The sequence below is a fragment of the Talpa europaea genome (assembly GCF_964194135.1).
Source record: "Talpa europaea genome assembly, chromosome: 6".
Classification (NCBI taxonomy): Eukaryota; Metazoa; Chordata; class Mammalia; order Eulipotyphla; family Talpidae; genus Talpa; species Talpa europaea.
In genome coordinates this window covers 68407226-68422749 of record NC_140072.1, presented here as the reverse complement: position 1 = coordinate 68422749, position 15524 = coordinate 68407226, and the positions used below count along the sequence as shown (strand labels likewise).

The 15524-nt window shown below is 33.0% G+C and overlaps 1 protein-coding gene across 1 annotated transcript in view; it reads right to left on the bottom strand.

Moving 5' to 3' along the window:
* Positions 1–1670: 1670 nt before the first annotated feature.
* The window catches only part of LOC311171808 (uncharacterized protein), a gene marked incomplete at its 5' end in the record, with an annotated part of 47200 nt that continues 33346 nt past the window's right edge, over positions 1671–15524 (bottom strand). The window contains one exon of the mRNA XM_084234859.1: positions 1671–2004. Within this exon, the coding sequence (XP_084090985.1) occupies positions 1912–2004 (93 nt within the window). The 3' untranslated portion in view covers positions 1671–1911. The remainder of the gene's footprint in view (positions 2005–15524) is intronic.

Here is a 15524-nt window from a genome sequence, read left to right as displayed (position 1 = left end):
AAGAACTAGAAGAACAAGAAGAACCAGAAGAAGAAACAGAAGAATAATAGGAAAAAGGAGAAATAACAGAAGTATAAGCAGAAAAAGCAGAAATAACAGAAGAAGAAGCTGAAGAAGAAGCAGAAGAAGCAGCAGAAGAAGAAGTAATTGAAAAAGCTAAAAGCGCAGAAGGAACTGAAGATGATGAAGAAGAAGATGAAGGACATGCAGAACTACAAGACGAACAAGAAGAACTAGAAGAACAAGATGAACCAGAAGAAGAAACAGAAGAATAATAGGAAAAAGCAGAAATAACAGAAGATTCAGCTGAAGAAGAAGCAGAAGAAGAAGAATTGAAAAAAATAAAAGTGCAGAAGAAACAGTAGAATATGAAGAAGAAGAAAGACATGTAGAACTACAAGAAGAACTAGAAGAACAAGAAGAACCAGAAGAAGAAACAGAATAATAATAGGAAAAAGGAGAAATAACAGAAGTATAAGCAGAAAAAGCAGAAATAACAGAAGAAGAAGCTGAAGAAGAAGCAGAAGAAGCAGAAGAAGAAGAAGTAACTGAAAAAACTAAAAGTGCAGAAGGAACTGAGAAAGATGAAGAAGAAGAAGAAGGACATGCAGAACTACAAGAAGAGCAAGAAGAACTAGAAGAACAAGAAGAGCAAGAAGAAGAAATAGAAGAATAATAGGAAAAAGCAGAAATAACAGAAGAAGAAGCTGAAGAAGAAGCAGAAGCAGAAGAAGAAGTAATTGAAAAAGCAGAAAATGCAGTAGAAACAGAAAAAGATGATGAAGAAGAGGGTGATGTATAACTGCAAGAAGAACAAGAAAAACTAAAAGAACAAGAAGAATAAGAAATAGAAACAGAAGAATAAGACGAAAAAGTAGAAATAACAGAAGAATAAGACAAAAATGCAGAAATAACAGAAGAATAAGAAGAAAAAGCAGAAATGACAGAAGAATAAGCCGAAAAAACAAAATAACAGAAGAATAAGCCAAAACAGCAGGAAAAAAAAAAAACAGAAATATGAGCTGAAGAGGAAGCAGAAGAAGAAGAAGTAATTGAAAAAGCAAAAAATGCATAAGAAACAGATGAATATGAAGAAGAAAAATAAGATGATGTAGAACTACAAGAAGAACAAGAAGAACTAGAAGAACAAGAAGAACAAGAATTAGAATAGGAAGAATGAGATGAAAAAGCAGAAATAACAGAAGATTCAGCTGAAGAAGAAGGAAAAGAAGCAGAAGAAGAAGAAGTAATTGAAAAAACTAAAAGTGAAGAAGAAACTGAAGACAATGATGAAGAAGAAGAAGTACATGAAGAACTACAAGAAGAACAATAAGAACTAGAAGAACAAGAAGAACAACAATAAGAAAGAGAAGAATAAGAGGGAAAATCAGAAATAACAGAAGAATAAGCCGAAAAAGCAGAAATAATTGAAGATTCAGCTGAAGAAGAAGCAGAAGAAGAAAAAGAAGAAATTGAAAAAACTAAAAGTGCAGAAGAAACAGAGGAAGATGAATAAGAAGAAAAGGACATGTAGAACTACAAGAAGAACAAGAAGAACTAGAAGAACAAGAAGAACCAGAAGAAGAAACAGAAGAATAATAGGAAAAAGCAGAAATACCAGAAAAATAAGGCGTAAAAGCAGAAATAACAGAAGAATATGCTGAAGAAGAAGCAGAAGGAGCAGAAGAAGAAGTAATTGAAACAACTAAAAGTGCAGAAGAAACAGAAGAGGATGAATAAGAAGAAGAAGGACATGTAGAACTACAAGAAGAACAAGAAGAACTAGAAGAACAAGAAGAAACAGAAAAAGAAACAGAAGAATAATAGGAAAAAGCAGAAATAACAGAAGAATAAACCGAAAAAGCAGAAATAACAGAAGAATAAGCCAAAAAAGCAGACAAAAAAGAAATATCAGCTGAAGAAGAAGCAGAAGAAGAAGTAATTGAAAAAGCAAAAAATGCAGAAGAAACAGATGAAGATGAAGAAGAAGAAGAAGATGTAGAACTATGAGAAGAACAAGAAGAATTAGAAGAACAAGAAGAACAGGAATTAGAATAGGAAGAATAAGACGAAAAAGCAGAAATAACTGACGAATAAGCTGAAAAAGCAGAAATAAGAGAAGAATAAGCCGAAAAAGCAGAAATAACAGAAGAATAAGCTGATGAAGAGCAGAAGAAGCAGAAGAAGAAGTAATTGAAAAAGATAAAAGTGCAGAAGAAACAGAAGAAGATGAAAAAGAAGAAGAAGGACATGTAGAAGAACAAGAAGTACAAGAAGAAGAAACAGAAGAATAAGAGGAAAAAGCAGAAAAAACAGAAGAATAAGCTGAAAAAGCAGAAATAATAGAAGAATAAGACGAAAGAGCAAAAATAACATCAGATTAAGCGGAAGAAGAAGCAGAAGAAGCAGAAGAAGAAGAAGTAATTGAAAAAGCAGAAAATGCGGTAGAAACAGAAGAAGAGGAAGAAGAAAAAGAGGGTGAAGTAGAATTACAAGAAGAAGAAGCAGAACTAGAAAAACAATAAGAACAAGAAGTAGAAACAGAAGAATAAGACAAAAAAGTAGATAAAACAGAAGAATAAGACGAAAAAGCAGAAATAACAGAAGAATAAGACGAAAAAGCAGAAATAACAGAATATTCAGATGAAGAAGAAGCAGAAGAAGCAGAAGAAGAAGTAATTGAAAAAAGAAAAAATGCAGAAGAAACAGAAGAAGATGAAGAAGAAGAAGGACATGTAGAACTACAAGAAGAACAAGAAGACTAGATGAACAAGAAGAACAAGAAAAAGAAACAGAAGAATAATAGGAAAAAGCAGCAATAACAGAAGAATAAGCCGAAAAATCAGAAATAACAGAAGAATAAGACGAAACAGCAGAAAAAACAGAAGAATAAGCAAAAAAGCAGAAATAACAGAAGATTCAGTTGATGAAGAAGCAGAAATAGCAGAAGAAGAAGTAATTGAAAAAGCAAGAAATGCAGAAGAAATAAGAAGATGAAGAAGAAGAACAAGGAGATGTAGAACTACAAGAAGAACTAGAAGAAGTAGAAGAAACAGAAGAATAAGAGGTAAAAGCAGAAATAACAGAAGAATAAGCCCAAAAAGAAGCAATAACAGAAGATAAGGTGAAGATGAAGCAGAAGAAGATTAAGAAGAAGAAGGACATGTAGAACTAGAAGAAGAACAAGAAGAACGAGAAGAACAAGAAGAAGAAACAGAAGAATAAGAGGAAAAATCAGAAATAACAGAAGAATAAGCCGAAAAAGCAGAAATAATAGAAGAAGGAGCTGAAGAAGAAGCAGAAGCAGAAGAAGAAGAAGTAATTGAAAAAGCAGAAAATGCAGTAGAAATAGAAGAAGATGAAGAAGATGAGGGTGATGTAGAACTGCAAGAAGAACAAGAAGAAAGAGAAGAACAAGAAGAACAAGTATTAGAAATAGAAGAATAAGACGATAAATTCGAAATAACAGAAGAATAAGACAAAAAAGCAGAAATAAGAGAAGAATAAGCAGAAAAAGCAAAAATAACAGAAGAATAAGCTGAAGAAGAAGAAGTAATTGAAAAAACTAAAAGTGCAGAAGAAACAGAAGAAGATGAAGAAGAAGAAGGACATGTAGAACTACAAGAAGAACAAGAAGAACTAGAAGAACAAGAAGATCCAGAAGAAGAAACAAAAGAATAATAGGAAAAAGCAGAAATAAGAGAACTATAAGCCGAAAAAGCAGAAATAACAGAAGAAGCTGAAGAAGCAGAAGAAGAAGAATTAATTGAAAAAACTAAAAGTGCAGAAGAAAATGAAGAAGATGATGAAGAAGAAGAAAGACATGTAGAACTACAAGAAGAACAAGAAGAAATAGAAGAACAAGAAGAAGAAACAGAAGAATAAGAGGAAAACGCAAAAATAACAGTAGAAGAATCTGAAGAAGAAGCAGAAGCAGAAGAAGAAGAATTAATTGAAAAAGCAGAAAATGCAGTAGAAACAGAAGAAGATGAAGAAGAAGAGGGTGATGTAGAACTGCAAGAAGAACAAGGAGAACTAGAACAACAAGAAGTAGAAACAGAAGAATAAGACGATAAAGTAGAAATAACAGAAGAATAAGACAAAAAAGCAGAAATAACAGAAGAATAAGGAGAAAAAGCAGAAATAACAGAAGAATAAGCTGAAGAAGAAGCAGAAGAAGCAGAAGAAGCAGAAGAAGAAGTAATTGAAAAAACTAAAAGTGCTGAAGAAACAGAAGAAGCTGAAGAAGAAGAAGGACATGTAGAACTACAAGAAGAACAAGAAGAACTAGAAGAACAAGAAGAACAAGAAGAAGATACAGAAGAATAAGAGGAAAAAGCAGAAATAACAGAAGAATAAGCTGAAAAAGCAGAAACAACAGTAGAATAAGACAAAACAGCAGAAATAACAGAAGAATGAGCCAAAAAAGCAGAAATAACAGAAGATTCAGTTGATGAAGAAGCAGAAATAGCAGAAGTAGAAGTAATTGAAAAAGCAAGAAATGCAGAAGAAACAAGAAGATGAAGTAGAAGAAGAAGGCGATGTAGAACTACAAGAAGAACTAGAAGAACTAGAAGAAACAGAAATAAGAGGAAAAAGCAGAAATAACAGAAGAAAAAGACCAAAAAGAAGAAATAACAGAAGATTAAGCTGAAGATGAAAGAGAAGAAGAAGAAGAAGAAGAAGAAGAAGAAGAAGAAGAAGAAGAAGAAGAAGAAGAAGGAGAAGGAGAAGGAGAAGGAGAAGGAGAAGGAGAAGGAGAAGGAGAAGGAGAAGGAGAAGGAGAAGGAGAAGGAGAAGGAGAAGGAGAAGAAGAAATTGAAAAAGCAAAAAATGCAGAAGAAACAGAATAAGATGAAGAAGAAGAAGAAGAAGGACATATAGAACTAGAAGAAGAACAAGAAGAACTAGAAGAACAACAAGAAGAAATAGAGTAATAAGAGGAAAAAGCAGAAATAACAGAAGAATAAGCCGAAAAAGCAGAAATAACAGAAGATTCAGCTGAAGAAGAAGCAGAAGCAGCAGAACAGGAAGAAGTAATTGAAAAAACTAAAAGTGCAGAAGAAACAGAAGAAGATGAAGAAGAAGAAGGACATGTAGAACTACAAGAAGAACAAGAAGAACTAGAAGAACAAGAAGATCCAGAAGAAGAAACAAAAGAATAATAGGAAAAAGCAGAAATAAGAGAACTATAAGCCGAAAAAGCAGAAATAACAGAAGAAGCTGAAGAAGCAGAAGAAGAAGAATTAATTGAAAAAACTAAAAGTGCAGAAGAAAATGAAGAAGATGATGAAGAAGAAGAAAGACATGTAGAACTACAAGAAGAACAAGAAGAAATAGAAGAACAAGAAGAAGAAACAGAAGAATAAGAGGAAAACGCAAAAATAACAGTAGAAGAATCTGAAGAAGAAGCAGAAGCAGAAGAAGAAGAATTAATTGAAAAAGCAGAAAATGCAGTAGAAACAGAAGAAGATGAAGAAGAAGAGGGTGATGTAGAACTGCAAGAAGAACAAGGAGAACTAGAACAACAAGAAGTAGAAACAGAAGAATAAGACGATAAAGTAGAAATAACAGAAGAATAAGACAAAAAAGCAGAAATAACAGAAGAATAAGGAGAAAAAGCAGAAATAACAGAAGAATAAGCTGAAGAAGAAGCAGAAGAAGCAGAAGAAGCAGAAGAAGAAGTAATTGAAAAAACTAAAAGTGCTGAAGAAACAGAAGAAGCTGAAGAAGAAGAAGGACATGTAGAACTACAAGAAGAACAAGAAGAACTAGAAGAACAAGAAGAACAAGAAGAAGATACAGAAGAATAAGAGGAAAAAGCAGAAATAACAGAAGAATAAGCTGAAAAAGCAGAAACAACAGTAGAATAAGACAAAACAGCAGAAATAACAGAAGAATGAGCCAAAAAAGCAGAAATAACAGAAGATTCAGTTGATGAAGAAGCAGAAATAGCAGAAGTAGAAGTAATTGAAAAAGCAAGAAATGCAGAAGAAACAAGAAGATGAAGTAGAAGAAGAAGGCGATGTAGAACTACAAGAAGAACTAGAAGAACTAGAAGAAACAGAAATAAGAGGAAAAAGCAGAAATAACAGAAGAAAAAGACCAAAAAGAAGAAATAACAGAAGATTAAGCTGAAGATGAAAGAGAAGAAGAAGAAGAAGAAGAAGAAGAAGAAGAAGAAGAAGAAGAAGAAGAAGAAGAAGAAGAAGAAGAAGGAGAAGGAGAAGGAGAAGGAGAAGGAGAAGGAGAAGGAGAAGGAGAAGGAGAAGGAGAAGGAGAAGGAGAAGGAGAAGGAGAAGGAGAAGGAGAAGGAGAAGGAGAAGGAGAAGAAGAAATTGAAAAAGCAAAAAATGCAGAAGAAACAGAATAAGATGAAGAAGAAGAAGAAGAAGGACATATAGAACTAGAAGAAGAACAAGAAGAACTAGAAGAACAACAAGAAGAAATAGAGTAATAAGAGGAAAAAGCAGAAATAACAGAAGAATAAGCCGAAAAAGCAGAAATAACAGAAGATTCAGCTGAAGAAGAAGCAGAAGCAGCAGAACAGGAAGAAGTAATTGAAAAAAACTAAAAGTGCAGAAGAAACAGAGGAAGATGAAGAATAAGAAGTAGGACAAGTAGAACTACAAGAACAAGAAGAGTTTGAAGAACAAGAAGAACCAGAAGAATAATAGGAAAAAGAAGAAATAAGAGAAGAATAAGCCGAAAAAGCAGAAATAACAGAAGAATAAGCTGAAGAAGAAGCGGAAGAAACAGAAGAAGAAGTAATTGAAAAAAATAAAAGTGCAGAAGAAACAGAAGAAGATGAAGAAGAAGAAGAAGAAGATATAGAACAACAAGAAGAACAAGAACTAGAAGAACAAGAAGAGCAAGAAGTAGAATAGGAAGAATAAGACGAAAAAGCAGAAATAACTGACGAATATGCTGAAAAAGCAGAAATAACAGAAGAATAAGATGAAAGAGCAGAAATAAAATCATATTAAGCTGAAGAAGAAGCAGAAGAAGCAGAAGTTATTGAAAAAGCAGAAAATGCAGTAGAAACAGAAGAAGATGAAGAAGAAAAAGAGGGTGATGTAGAACTACAAGAAGAACAAGAAGAACTAGAAGAACCATAAGAACAATAAGTAGAAATAGAAGAATAAGACGAAAAAGCAGAAATAACAGAAGAATAAGCAGAAAAAGCAGTAATAACAGTATATTCTCATGAAGAAGAAGCAGAAGAAGCTGAAGAAGAAGAAATAATTGAAGAAACAAAAAATGCAGAAGAAACAGAAGAAGCTGAAGAAGATGAAGAAGGACATGTAGAACTACAAGAAGAACTAGAAGAACAAAAAGAACAAGAAGAAGAAACGGAAGAATAAGAGGAAAAAGCTGAAATAACAGAAAAATAAGCCGAAAAAACAGAAATAACAGAAGAATAAGATGAAACAGCAGAAATAACAGAGGAATAAGCCAAAAAAACAGAAATAACAGAAGATTCAGTTGATGAAGAAGCAGAAATAGCGGAAGAAGAAGTAATTGAAAAAGCAAGAAATGCAGAACAAACAAGAAGATGAAGTAGAAGAAGAAGGACATGTAGAAATACTAGAAGAACTAGAAGAAACAGAAGAATAAAAGGAAAAAGGCAGAAATAACAGAAGAATAAGCCCAAAAAGAAGAAATAACAGAAGAATAAGCTGAAGATGAAGCAGAAGAAGCAGAAGAAGCAGAAGAAGCAGAAGCAGAAGCAGAAGAAGAAGCAGAAGCAGAAGAAGAAGCAGAAGAAGAAGAAGAAGAAGAAGAAGAAGAAGAAGAAGAAGAAGAAGAAGAAGAAGAAGAAGAAGAAGAAGAAGAAGAAGAAGAAGAAGAAGAAGAAGAAGAAGAAGAAATTGAAAAAGCAAAAAATGCAGAAGAAAGAGAAGAAGATAAAGAAGAAGAATAAGGACATGTAGAACTAGAAGAAGAAAAAGAAGAAATAGAGGAACAAGAAGAACAACAAGAAGAAACAGAACAATAACAGGAAAAAACAGAAATAACAGAAGTATAAGCCGAAAAAGCAGAAATAACAGAAGAAGAAGCTGAAGAAGAAGCAGAAGAAGTAGAATTAATTGAAAAAACTAAAAGCGCAGAAGAAACTGAAGAAGATGAACAAGAAGAAGATGGACATGTAGAACTACAAGAAGAACAGGATGAACTAGAAGAACAAGAAGAAGAAACAGAAGAATAAGAGGAAAAAGCAGAAATAACAGAAGAAGAAGCTGAAGAAGAAGCAGAAGAAGTAATTGAAAAAGTAGAAAATGCAATAGAAACAGAAGAAGATGAGGAAGAAGAGGGTGATGTAGAACTGCAAGAAGAACAAGAAGAACTAGAAGAACAAGAAGTAGAAACAGAAGAATAAGACGAAAAAGTAGAAATAACATAATAATAAGCGGAAAATGCAGAAATAACAGAAGAATAAGCTGAAAAAGCAGAAATAATAGAAGATTCAGCTGAAGAAGAAGCAGAAGAAGAATAAGTAATTGAAAAAACCAAAAATGCAGAAGAAACAGAGGAGATGAAGAAGAATCAGAAGGACATGTAGAACTGCAAGAAGAGCAAGAAGAACTAGAAGAACAAGAACCAGAAGACGAAACAGAATAATAGGAAAAAGCAGAAATAACAGAAGAATAAGCCGAAATAGCAGAAATAACAGAAGAATAAGCTGAAGAAGAACCAGAAGATGCAGAAGAAGTAATTGAAAAAAACAAAAAATGGAGAAGAAACAGAAGATACTGAAGAAAAAGAAGAAGGACATGTAGAACTACAAGAAGAACAAGAAGAGCTAGAAGAACAAGAATAACCAGAAGAAGAAAGAGAAAAATAATAGGAAAAAGAAATAACAGAAGAATAAGCCGAAAAAGCAGAAATAACAGAACAATAAGCTGAAGAAGAATCAGAAGAAGCAGAAGATGAAGAAGTAATTGGAAAAAATAAAAGTGCAGAAGAAGAAGAAGAAGAAGAAGAAGAAGAAGAAGAAGAAGAAGAAGAAGAAGAAGAAGAAGAAGAAGAAGAAGAAGAAGAAGAAGAAGAAGAAGAAGAAGAAGAAGAAGAAGAAGATATAGAACTACAAGAAGAACAAGAAGAACTAGAAGAAAAAGAGAGCAAGAAGTAGAATAGGAAGAATAAGACGAAAAAGTAGAAATAATACCTTTTTGGCTTATTCTTCTGTTATTTCTACTTTTTCAGCTTATTCTTCTGTTATATCTCATTTTTCGTCTTATTCTTTTGTTTCTACTTCTTGTTATTCTACTTCTTCTTCTTCTTCTTGTAGTTCTACATCTCCTTCTTCTTCTTCATCTTCCTCTATTTCTTCTGCATTTTCTGGTTTTTCAATTCTTCGTTTTCTGCTTCTTCTTTTCTTCAGCTTATTCTTCTGTCATTTCTGCCTTTTCGGATTATGCTTCTGTTATTTGTACCTTTTTGGCTATTCTTCTGTTATTTCTGCTTTTTCGTCTTATTCTTCTGTTTCTACTTCTGTTCTTCTAGTTCTTCTAGTTCTTTGTAGTTCTACATCTCCTTCTTCTTCTTCATCTTCTTCTGTTCTGCATTTTGTGCTTTTTCAATTACTTCTTCTTCTGCTTCTTATTAAGCTTATTCTTCTATTATTTCTGCTTTTTCGTCTTATTCTTCTGTTTCTCCTCTTGTTCTTCTTGTTCTGCTAGTTCTTCTTGGTCTTCTTGGAGTTCTACATCTCCTTCTTCTTTTTCATCTTCCTCTCTTTCTTCAGCATTTTCTGCTTTTTCAATTACTTCTTCGTTTTCTGCTTCTTCTGTTTCTTCTTCAGCTTATTCTTCTGTCATTTCTGCCTTTTCGTCTTAGGCTTCTGTTATTTCTAACTTTTTGGCTTATTCTTCTGTTATTTCTGCTTTTTCGTCTTGTTCTTCTGTTTCTACTTCTTGTTCTTCTTGTTCTTCTAGTATTTCTTGCTCTTCTTGTAGTTCTACATCTCCTTCTTCTTCTTCATCTTTTTCTGTTTCTTCTGCACTTTCTGCTTTTGAATTACTTCTGCTTCTTCTGCTTCTTCTTCAGCTTATTCTTCTGTTATTTCTGCTTTTTCGTCTTATTCTTCTGTTTTTCCTTCTTGTTTTTCTTGTTCTTCTAGTTCTTCTTGTTCTTCTTCTAGTTCTGCATCTCCTCCTTCTTCTTCTTCTTCTTCATCTTCCTCTGTTTCTTCTGCGCTTTCTGCTTTTTCAATTCTTCTTCGTTTTCTGCTTCTTGTGTTTCTTCTTCAGCTTATTCTTCTGTCATTTCTGCCTTTTCGTCTTATGCTTCTGTTATTTCTAACTTTTTGGCTTATTCTTCTCTTATTTCTACCTATTCAGCTTATTCTTCTGTTATTTCTGCTTTTTCGTCTTATTCTTCTGTTTCTCCTTCTTGTCCTTCTTGTTCTTCTAGTTCTTATAGTTCTACATCTCCTTCTTCTTCTTCATCTTCTGCATTTTCTGCTTTTTAAATTACTTAAGCTTCTTCTGCTTCTTATTCATCTTATTCTTCTATTATTTCTGCTTTTTCGTCTTATTCTTCTCTTTCTCCTTCTTGTTCTTCTTTTTCTCCTAGTTCTTCTTGTTCTTCTTGTAGTTCTACATCTCCTTCTTCTTCTTCATCTTCCTCGGTTTCTTTTGCATTTTCTGCTTCTTCAATTACTTCTTCGTTTCCTCCTTCTTCTGTTTCTTCTTCAGCTTATTCTTCTGTCATTTCTGCCTTTTCGGCTTATGCTTCTGTTATTTCTACCTTTTTGGCTTATTCTTCTGTTATTTCTGCTTTTTCGTCTTATTCTTCTGTTTCTACTTCTTGTTCTTCTTGTTCTTCTAGTATTTCTTGCTCTTCTTGTAGTTCTACATCTCCTTCTTCTTCTTCATCTTTTTCTGTTTCTTCTGCACTTTCTGCTTTTGAATTACTTCTGCTTCTTCTGCTTCTTCTTCAGCTTATTCTTCTGTTATTTCTGCTTTTTTGTCTTATTCTTCTGTTTTTCCTTCTTGTTTTTCTTGTTCTTCTAGTTCTTCTTGTTCTTCTTCTAGTTCTGCATCTCCTCCTTCTTCTTCTTCTTCTTCTTCTTCTTCATCTTCCTCTGTTTCTTCTGCGCTTTCTGCTTTTTCAATTCTTCTTCGTTTTCTGCTTCTTGTGTTTCTTCTTCAGCTTATTCTTCTGTCATTTCTGCCTTTTCGTCTTATGCTTCTGTTATTTCTAACTTTTTGGCTTATTCTTCTCTTATTTCTACCTATTCAGCTTATTCTTCTGTTATTTCTGCTTTTTCGTCTTATTCTTCTGTTTCTCCTTCTTGTCCTTCTTGTTCTTCTAGTTCTTCTTATAGTTCTACATCTCCTTCTTCTTCTTCATCTTCTGCATTTTCTGCTTTTTAAATTACTTAAGCTTCTTCTGCTTCTTATTCATCTTATTCTTCTATTATTTCTGCTTTTTCGTCTTATTCTTCTCTTTCTCCTTCTTGTTCTTCTTTTTCTCCTAGTTCTTCTTGTTCTTCTTGTAGTTCTACATCTCCTTCTTCTTCTTCATCTTCCTCGGTTTCTTTTGCATTTTCTGCTTCTTCAATTACTTCTTCGTTTTCTCCTTCTTCTGTTTCTTCTTCAGCTTATTCTTCTGTCATTTCTGCCTTTTCGGCTTATGCTTCTGTTATTTCTACCTTTTTGGCTTATTCTTCTGTTATTTCTGCTTTTTCGTCTTATTCTTCTGTTTGAACTTCTTGTTCTTCTTGTTCTTCTAGTTTTTCGTGTTCTTCTTGTAGTTCTACATCTCTTTCATCTCCTTCTTCATCTTCCTCTGTTTTTTCTGCATTTTCTGCTTTTTCAATTACTTCTTCGTTTTCTGCTTCTTCTGTTTCTTCTTCAGCTATTCTTCTGTTATTTCTAACAACTCGGCTTATGCTTCTGATATTTCTACCTATTTGGCTTATTCTTCTGTTATTTCTGCTTTTTCGTCTTATTCTTCTGTTTCTTTTTCTGTTCTTCTTGTTCTTCTAGTTCTTCTAGTTCTTGTAGTTCTACATCTCCTTCATCTTCTTCTTCATCTTCTTCTGCATTTTCTGCTTTTTCAAATACTTATGCTACTTCTGCTTCTTATTCAGTTTATTCTTCTATTATTTCTGCTTTTTCGTCTTATTCTTCTTTTTCTCCTTCTTGTTCTTCTTGTTCTTCTAGGTCTTCGTGTTCTTCTTGTAGTTCTACATCTCCTTCTTTTCCTTCTTCATCTTCCCCTGTTTCTTCTGCATTTTCTGCTTTTTCAATTACTTCTTCGTTTTCTGCTTCTTCTGTTTTTTCTTCAGCTTAGTCTTCTGTCGTTTCTTCCTTTTCGGCTTATGCTTCTCTTATTTCTAACTTTTTAGCTTATTCCTCTGTTATTTCTAATTATAAAGCCTATTCTTCTTTTATTTCTGCATTTTTGTCTTATTCTTCTGTTTCTTCTTCTTGTTCTTCTTGTTTTTCTAGTTTTTCTTGTTCATCTTGTAGTTTTACATCTCCTTCTTTTTCTTCTTCATCTTCCTCTGTTTATTCTGCATTTTCTGCTTTTTCAATTACTTTCGTTATCTGCTTCTTCTGCTTTTTCTTCAGCTTATTCTTGTTATTATTGCCTTTTCTGCTTATGTTTCTGTTATTTCTAACTTTTTGTCTTATTCTTCAGTTATTTCTAATTTTCAGATTATTCTCATTTTATTTCTGCCTTTTCGTCTTATTCTTATTTTTCTCCTTCTTATTCTTCTTGTTCTTATTGTTCTTCTTTTTTATTCGTCTAGTTCTACATCTCCTTCTTCTTCTTCATCTTCCACTCTTTCTTCTGCATTTTCTGCTTTTTCAATTACTTCTTCGTTTTCTACTTCTTCTCTTTCTTCTTCAGATTATTCTTCTGCCATTTCTGCTTTTTCGGCTTATGCTTCTGTGATTTCTAACTTTTTGGCTTATTCTTCTGTTATTTCTACTTTTTCGCTTATTCTTCTGTTATATCTGATTTTTCGTCTTATTCTTCTGTCTACTCCTTGTTCTTCTTGTTCTTCTAGTTCTTGTTGTCTTTTAGTAGTTCTATATCTCCTTCTTCTTCTTCTTCTTCATCTTCTTCTCTTTCTTCTGCATTTTCTGCTTTTTCAATTACTTCTTGGTTTTCTGCTTCTTCTGTTTCTTCTTCAGCTTACTCTTCTGTCATTTCTGCGTTTTCTGGTTATGACTCTCTTATTTCTAACTTTTTGGCTTATTATTCTGTTATTTCGACTTATTCAGCTTATTCTTGTTATTTCAGCTTTTTCGTCTTATTCTTCTGTTTCTCCTTCTTGTTCTTCTTGTTCTTCTAGTTCTTCGTGTTTTTTTGTAGTTCTACATCTCCTTCTTCTCCTTCTTCATCTTCATCTGTTTCTTCTGCATTTTCTACTTTTTCAATTACATCTTCGTTTTCTGTTTCTTCTGTTTGTTCTTCAGCTTATTCTTCTGTCATTTCTGCCTTTTCGGCTTATGATTCTGTTATTTCTACCTTTTTGTCTTATTCTTCTCTTATTTCTCCTTTTTTGTCTTATTCTTGTGTTTCTACTTCTTGTTCTTCTTGTTCTTCTAGTTCTTCTTGTTCTGCTTGTAGTTCTACATCTCTTGCTTCTTCTTCATCTTCTTCTATTCTGCATTTTCTGCTTTTTCAATTACTTATACCTATTCTACTTCTTCTTCAGCTTCTTCTTCTTTTTTTTCTGCTTTTTCGTCTTATTCTTCTGTTTCTACTTCTTGTTATTCATGTTCTTCAAGTTCTTCTTGTTCTTCTTGTAGTTCTTCATCTCCTTCTTCTTCTTTGTCGTCCTCTGTTTCTTCTGCATTTTCTGCTTTTTCAATTACTTCTTCGTTTCCTGCTTCTTCTGTTTCTTCTTCAGCTTACGCTTCTGTCTTTCCTGCCTTTTCGGCTTATGCTACTGTTATTTCTACCTTTTTGGCTTATTCCTTGTTATTTCTATTTATTCAGCTTATTCTTCTGTTATTTCTACTTTTTCAGCTTATTCATCTGTTATATCTGATTTTTCGTCTTATTCTTCTGTTTCTAATTCTTGTTCTTCTAGTACTTCTTGTTCTTCTTTTAGTTCTACATCTCCTTCTTCTCCTTCTTCATCTTCCTCTGTTTCTTCTGCATTTTCTGCTTTTTCCATTACTTCTTCGTTTCTGCTTCTTCTCTTTCTTCTTCAGCTTATTCTGTCATTTCTGCCTTTTCGGCTTATGCTTCTGTTTTTTCTAAATTTAGGGCTATTCTTCTGTTATTTCAGCTTTTTCATCTTATTCTTCTGTTTCTCCTTCTTGTTCTTCTTGTTCTTCTAATTCTTCGTGTTCTTTTGTAGTTCTACATCTCCTTCTTCTCCTTCTTCATCTTCATCTGTTTCTTCTGCATTTTCTACTTTTTCAATTACATCTTCGTTTTCTGTTTCTTCTGTTTGTTCTTCAGCTTATTCTTCTGTCATTTCTGCCTTTTCGGCTTATGATTCTGTTATTTCTACCTTTTTGTCTTATTCTTCTCTTATTTCTGCTTTTTTGTCTTATTCTTGTGTTTCTACTTCTTGTTCTTCTACTTCTTCTTGTTCTGCTTGTAGTTCTACATCTCCTGCTTCTTCTTCATCTTCTTCTATTCTGTATTTTCTGCTTTTTCAATTACTTATGCCTATTCTACTTCTTCTTCAGCTTATTCTTCTTTTTTCTGCTTTTTCGTCTCATTCTTCTGTTTCTACTTCTTGTTATTCATTTTCTTCTAGTTCTTCTTGTTCTTCTTGTAGTTATGCATCTCCTTCTTCTTCATCGTCCTCTGTTTCTTCTGCATTTTCTGCTTTTTCAATTACTTCTTCGTTTCCTGCTTCTTTTGTTTCTTCTTCTGGTTTTCTTGTTTTTCTAGTCCTTCTTGTAGTTCGACATCTCCTTCTTCTTCTTCTTCATCTTCCTCTGTGTCTTCTGCATTTTCTGCTTTTTCAATTACTTTCGTTTTTTGCTTCCTCTGTTTCTTCTTCAGCTTATTCTTCTGTCATTATTGCCTTATCGGCTTATGCTTCTGTTATTTCAAACCTTTGGGCTTATTTTAGAGTTATTTCTACTTTTTCAGCTTATTCTTATGTTATTTCTGCTTTTTCATCTTATTCTTCTTTTTCTCCTTCTTGTTCTTGTTCTTTTAGTTCTTCTTGTTCTGCTTGTAGTTCTACATCTCCTTCTTCTTCTACATCTTCTTCTGTTCTGCATTTTCTGCTTTTTCAGTTACTTATGCCTCTTCTGCTTCTTCTTCCGCTTATTCTTCTGTTTCTTTCTGCTCTTTTGTCTTATTCTTCTGTTTCTACTTCTTGTTATTCTTTTTGTTCTAGTTCTTCTTGTACTTCTTGTAGTTCTGCATCTCAATCTTCTTCTTCATCGACTTCTGTTTCTTCTGCATTTTCTGCTTTTTCAATTACTTTCGTTTTCTGCTTCTTCTGTTTCTTCTTCAGGTTATTCTTCTGTCATTTCTGCCTTTTCGGCTTATACTTCTGTTATTTCTACCTTTTTGACTTATTCTTC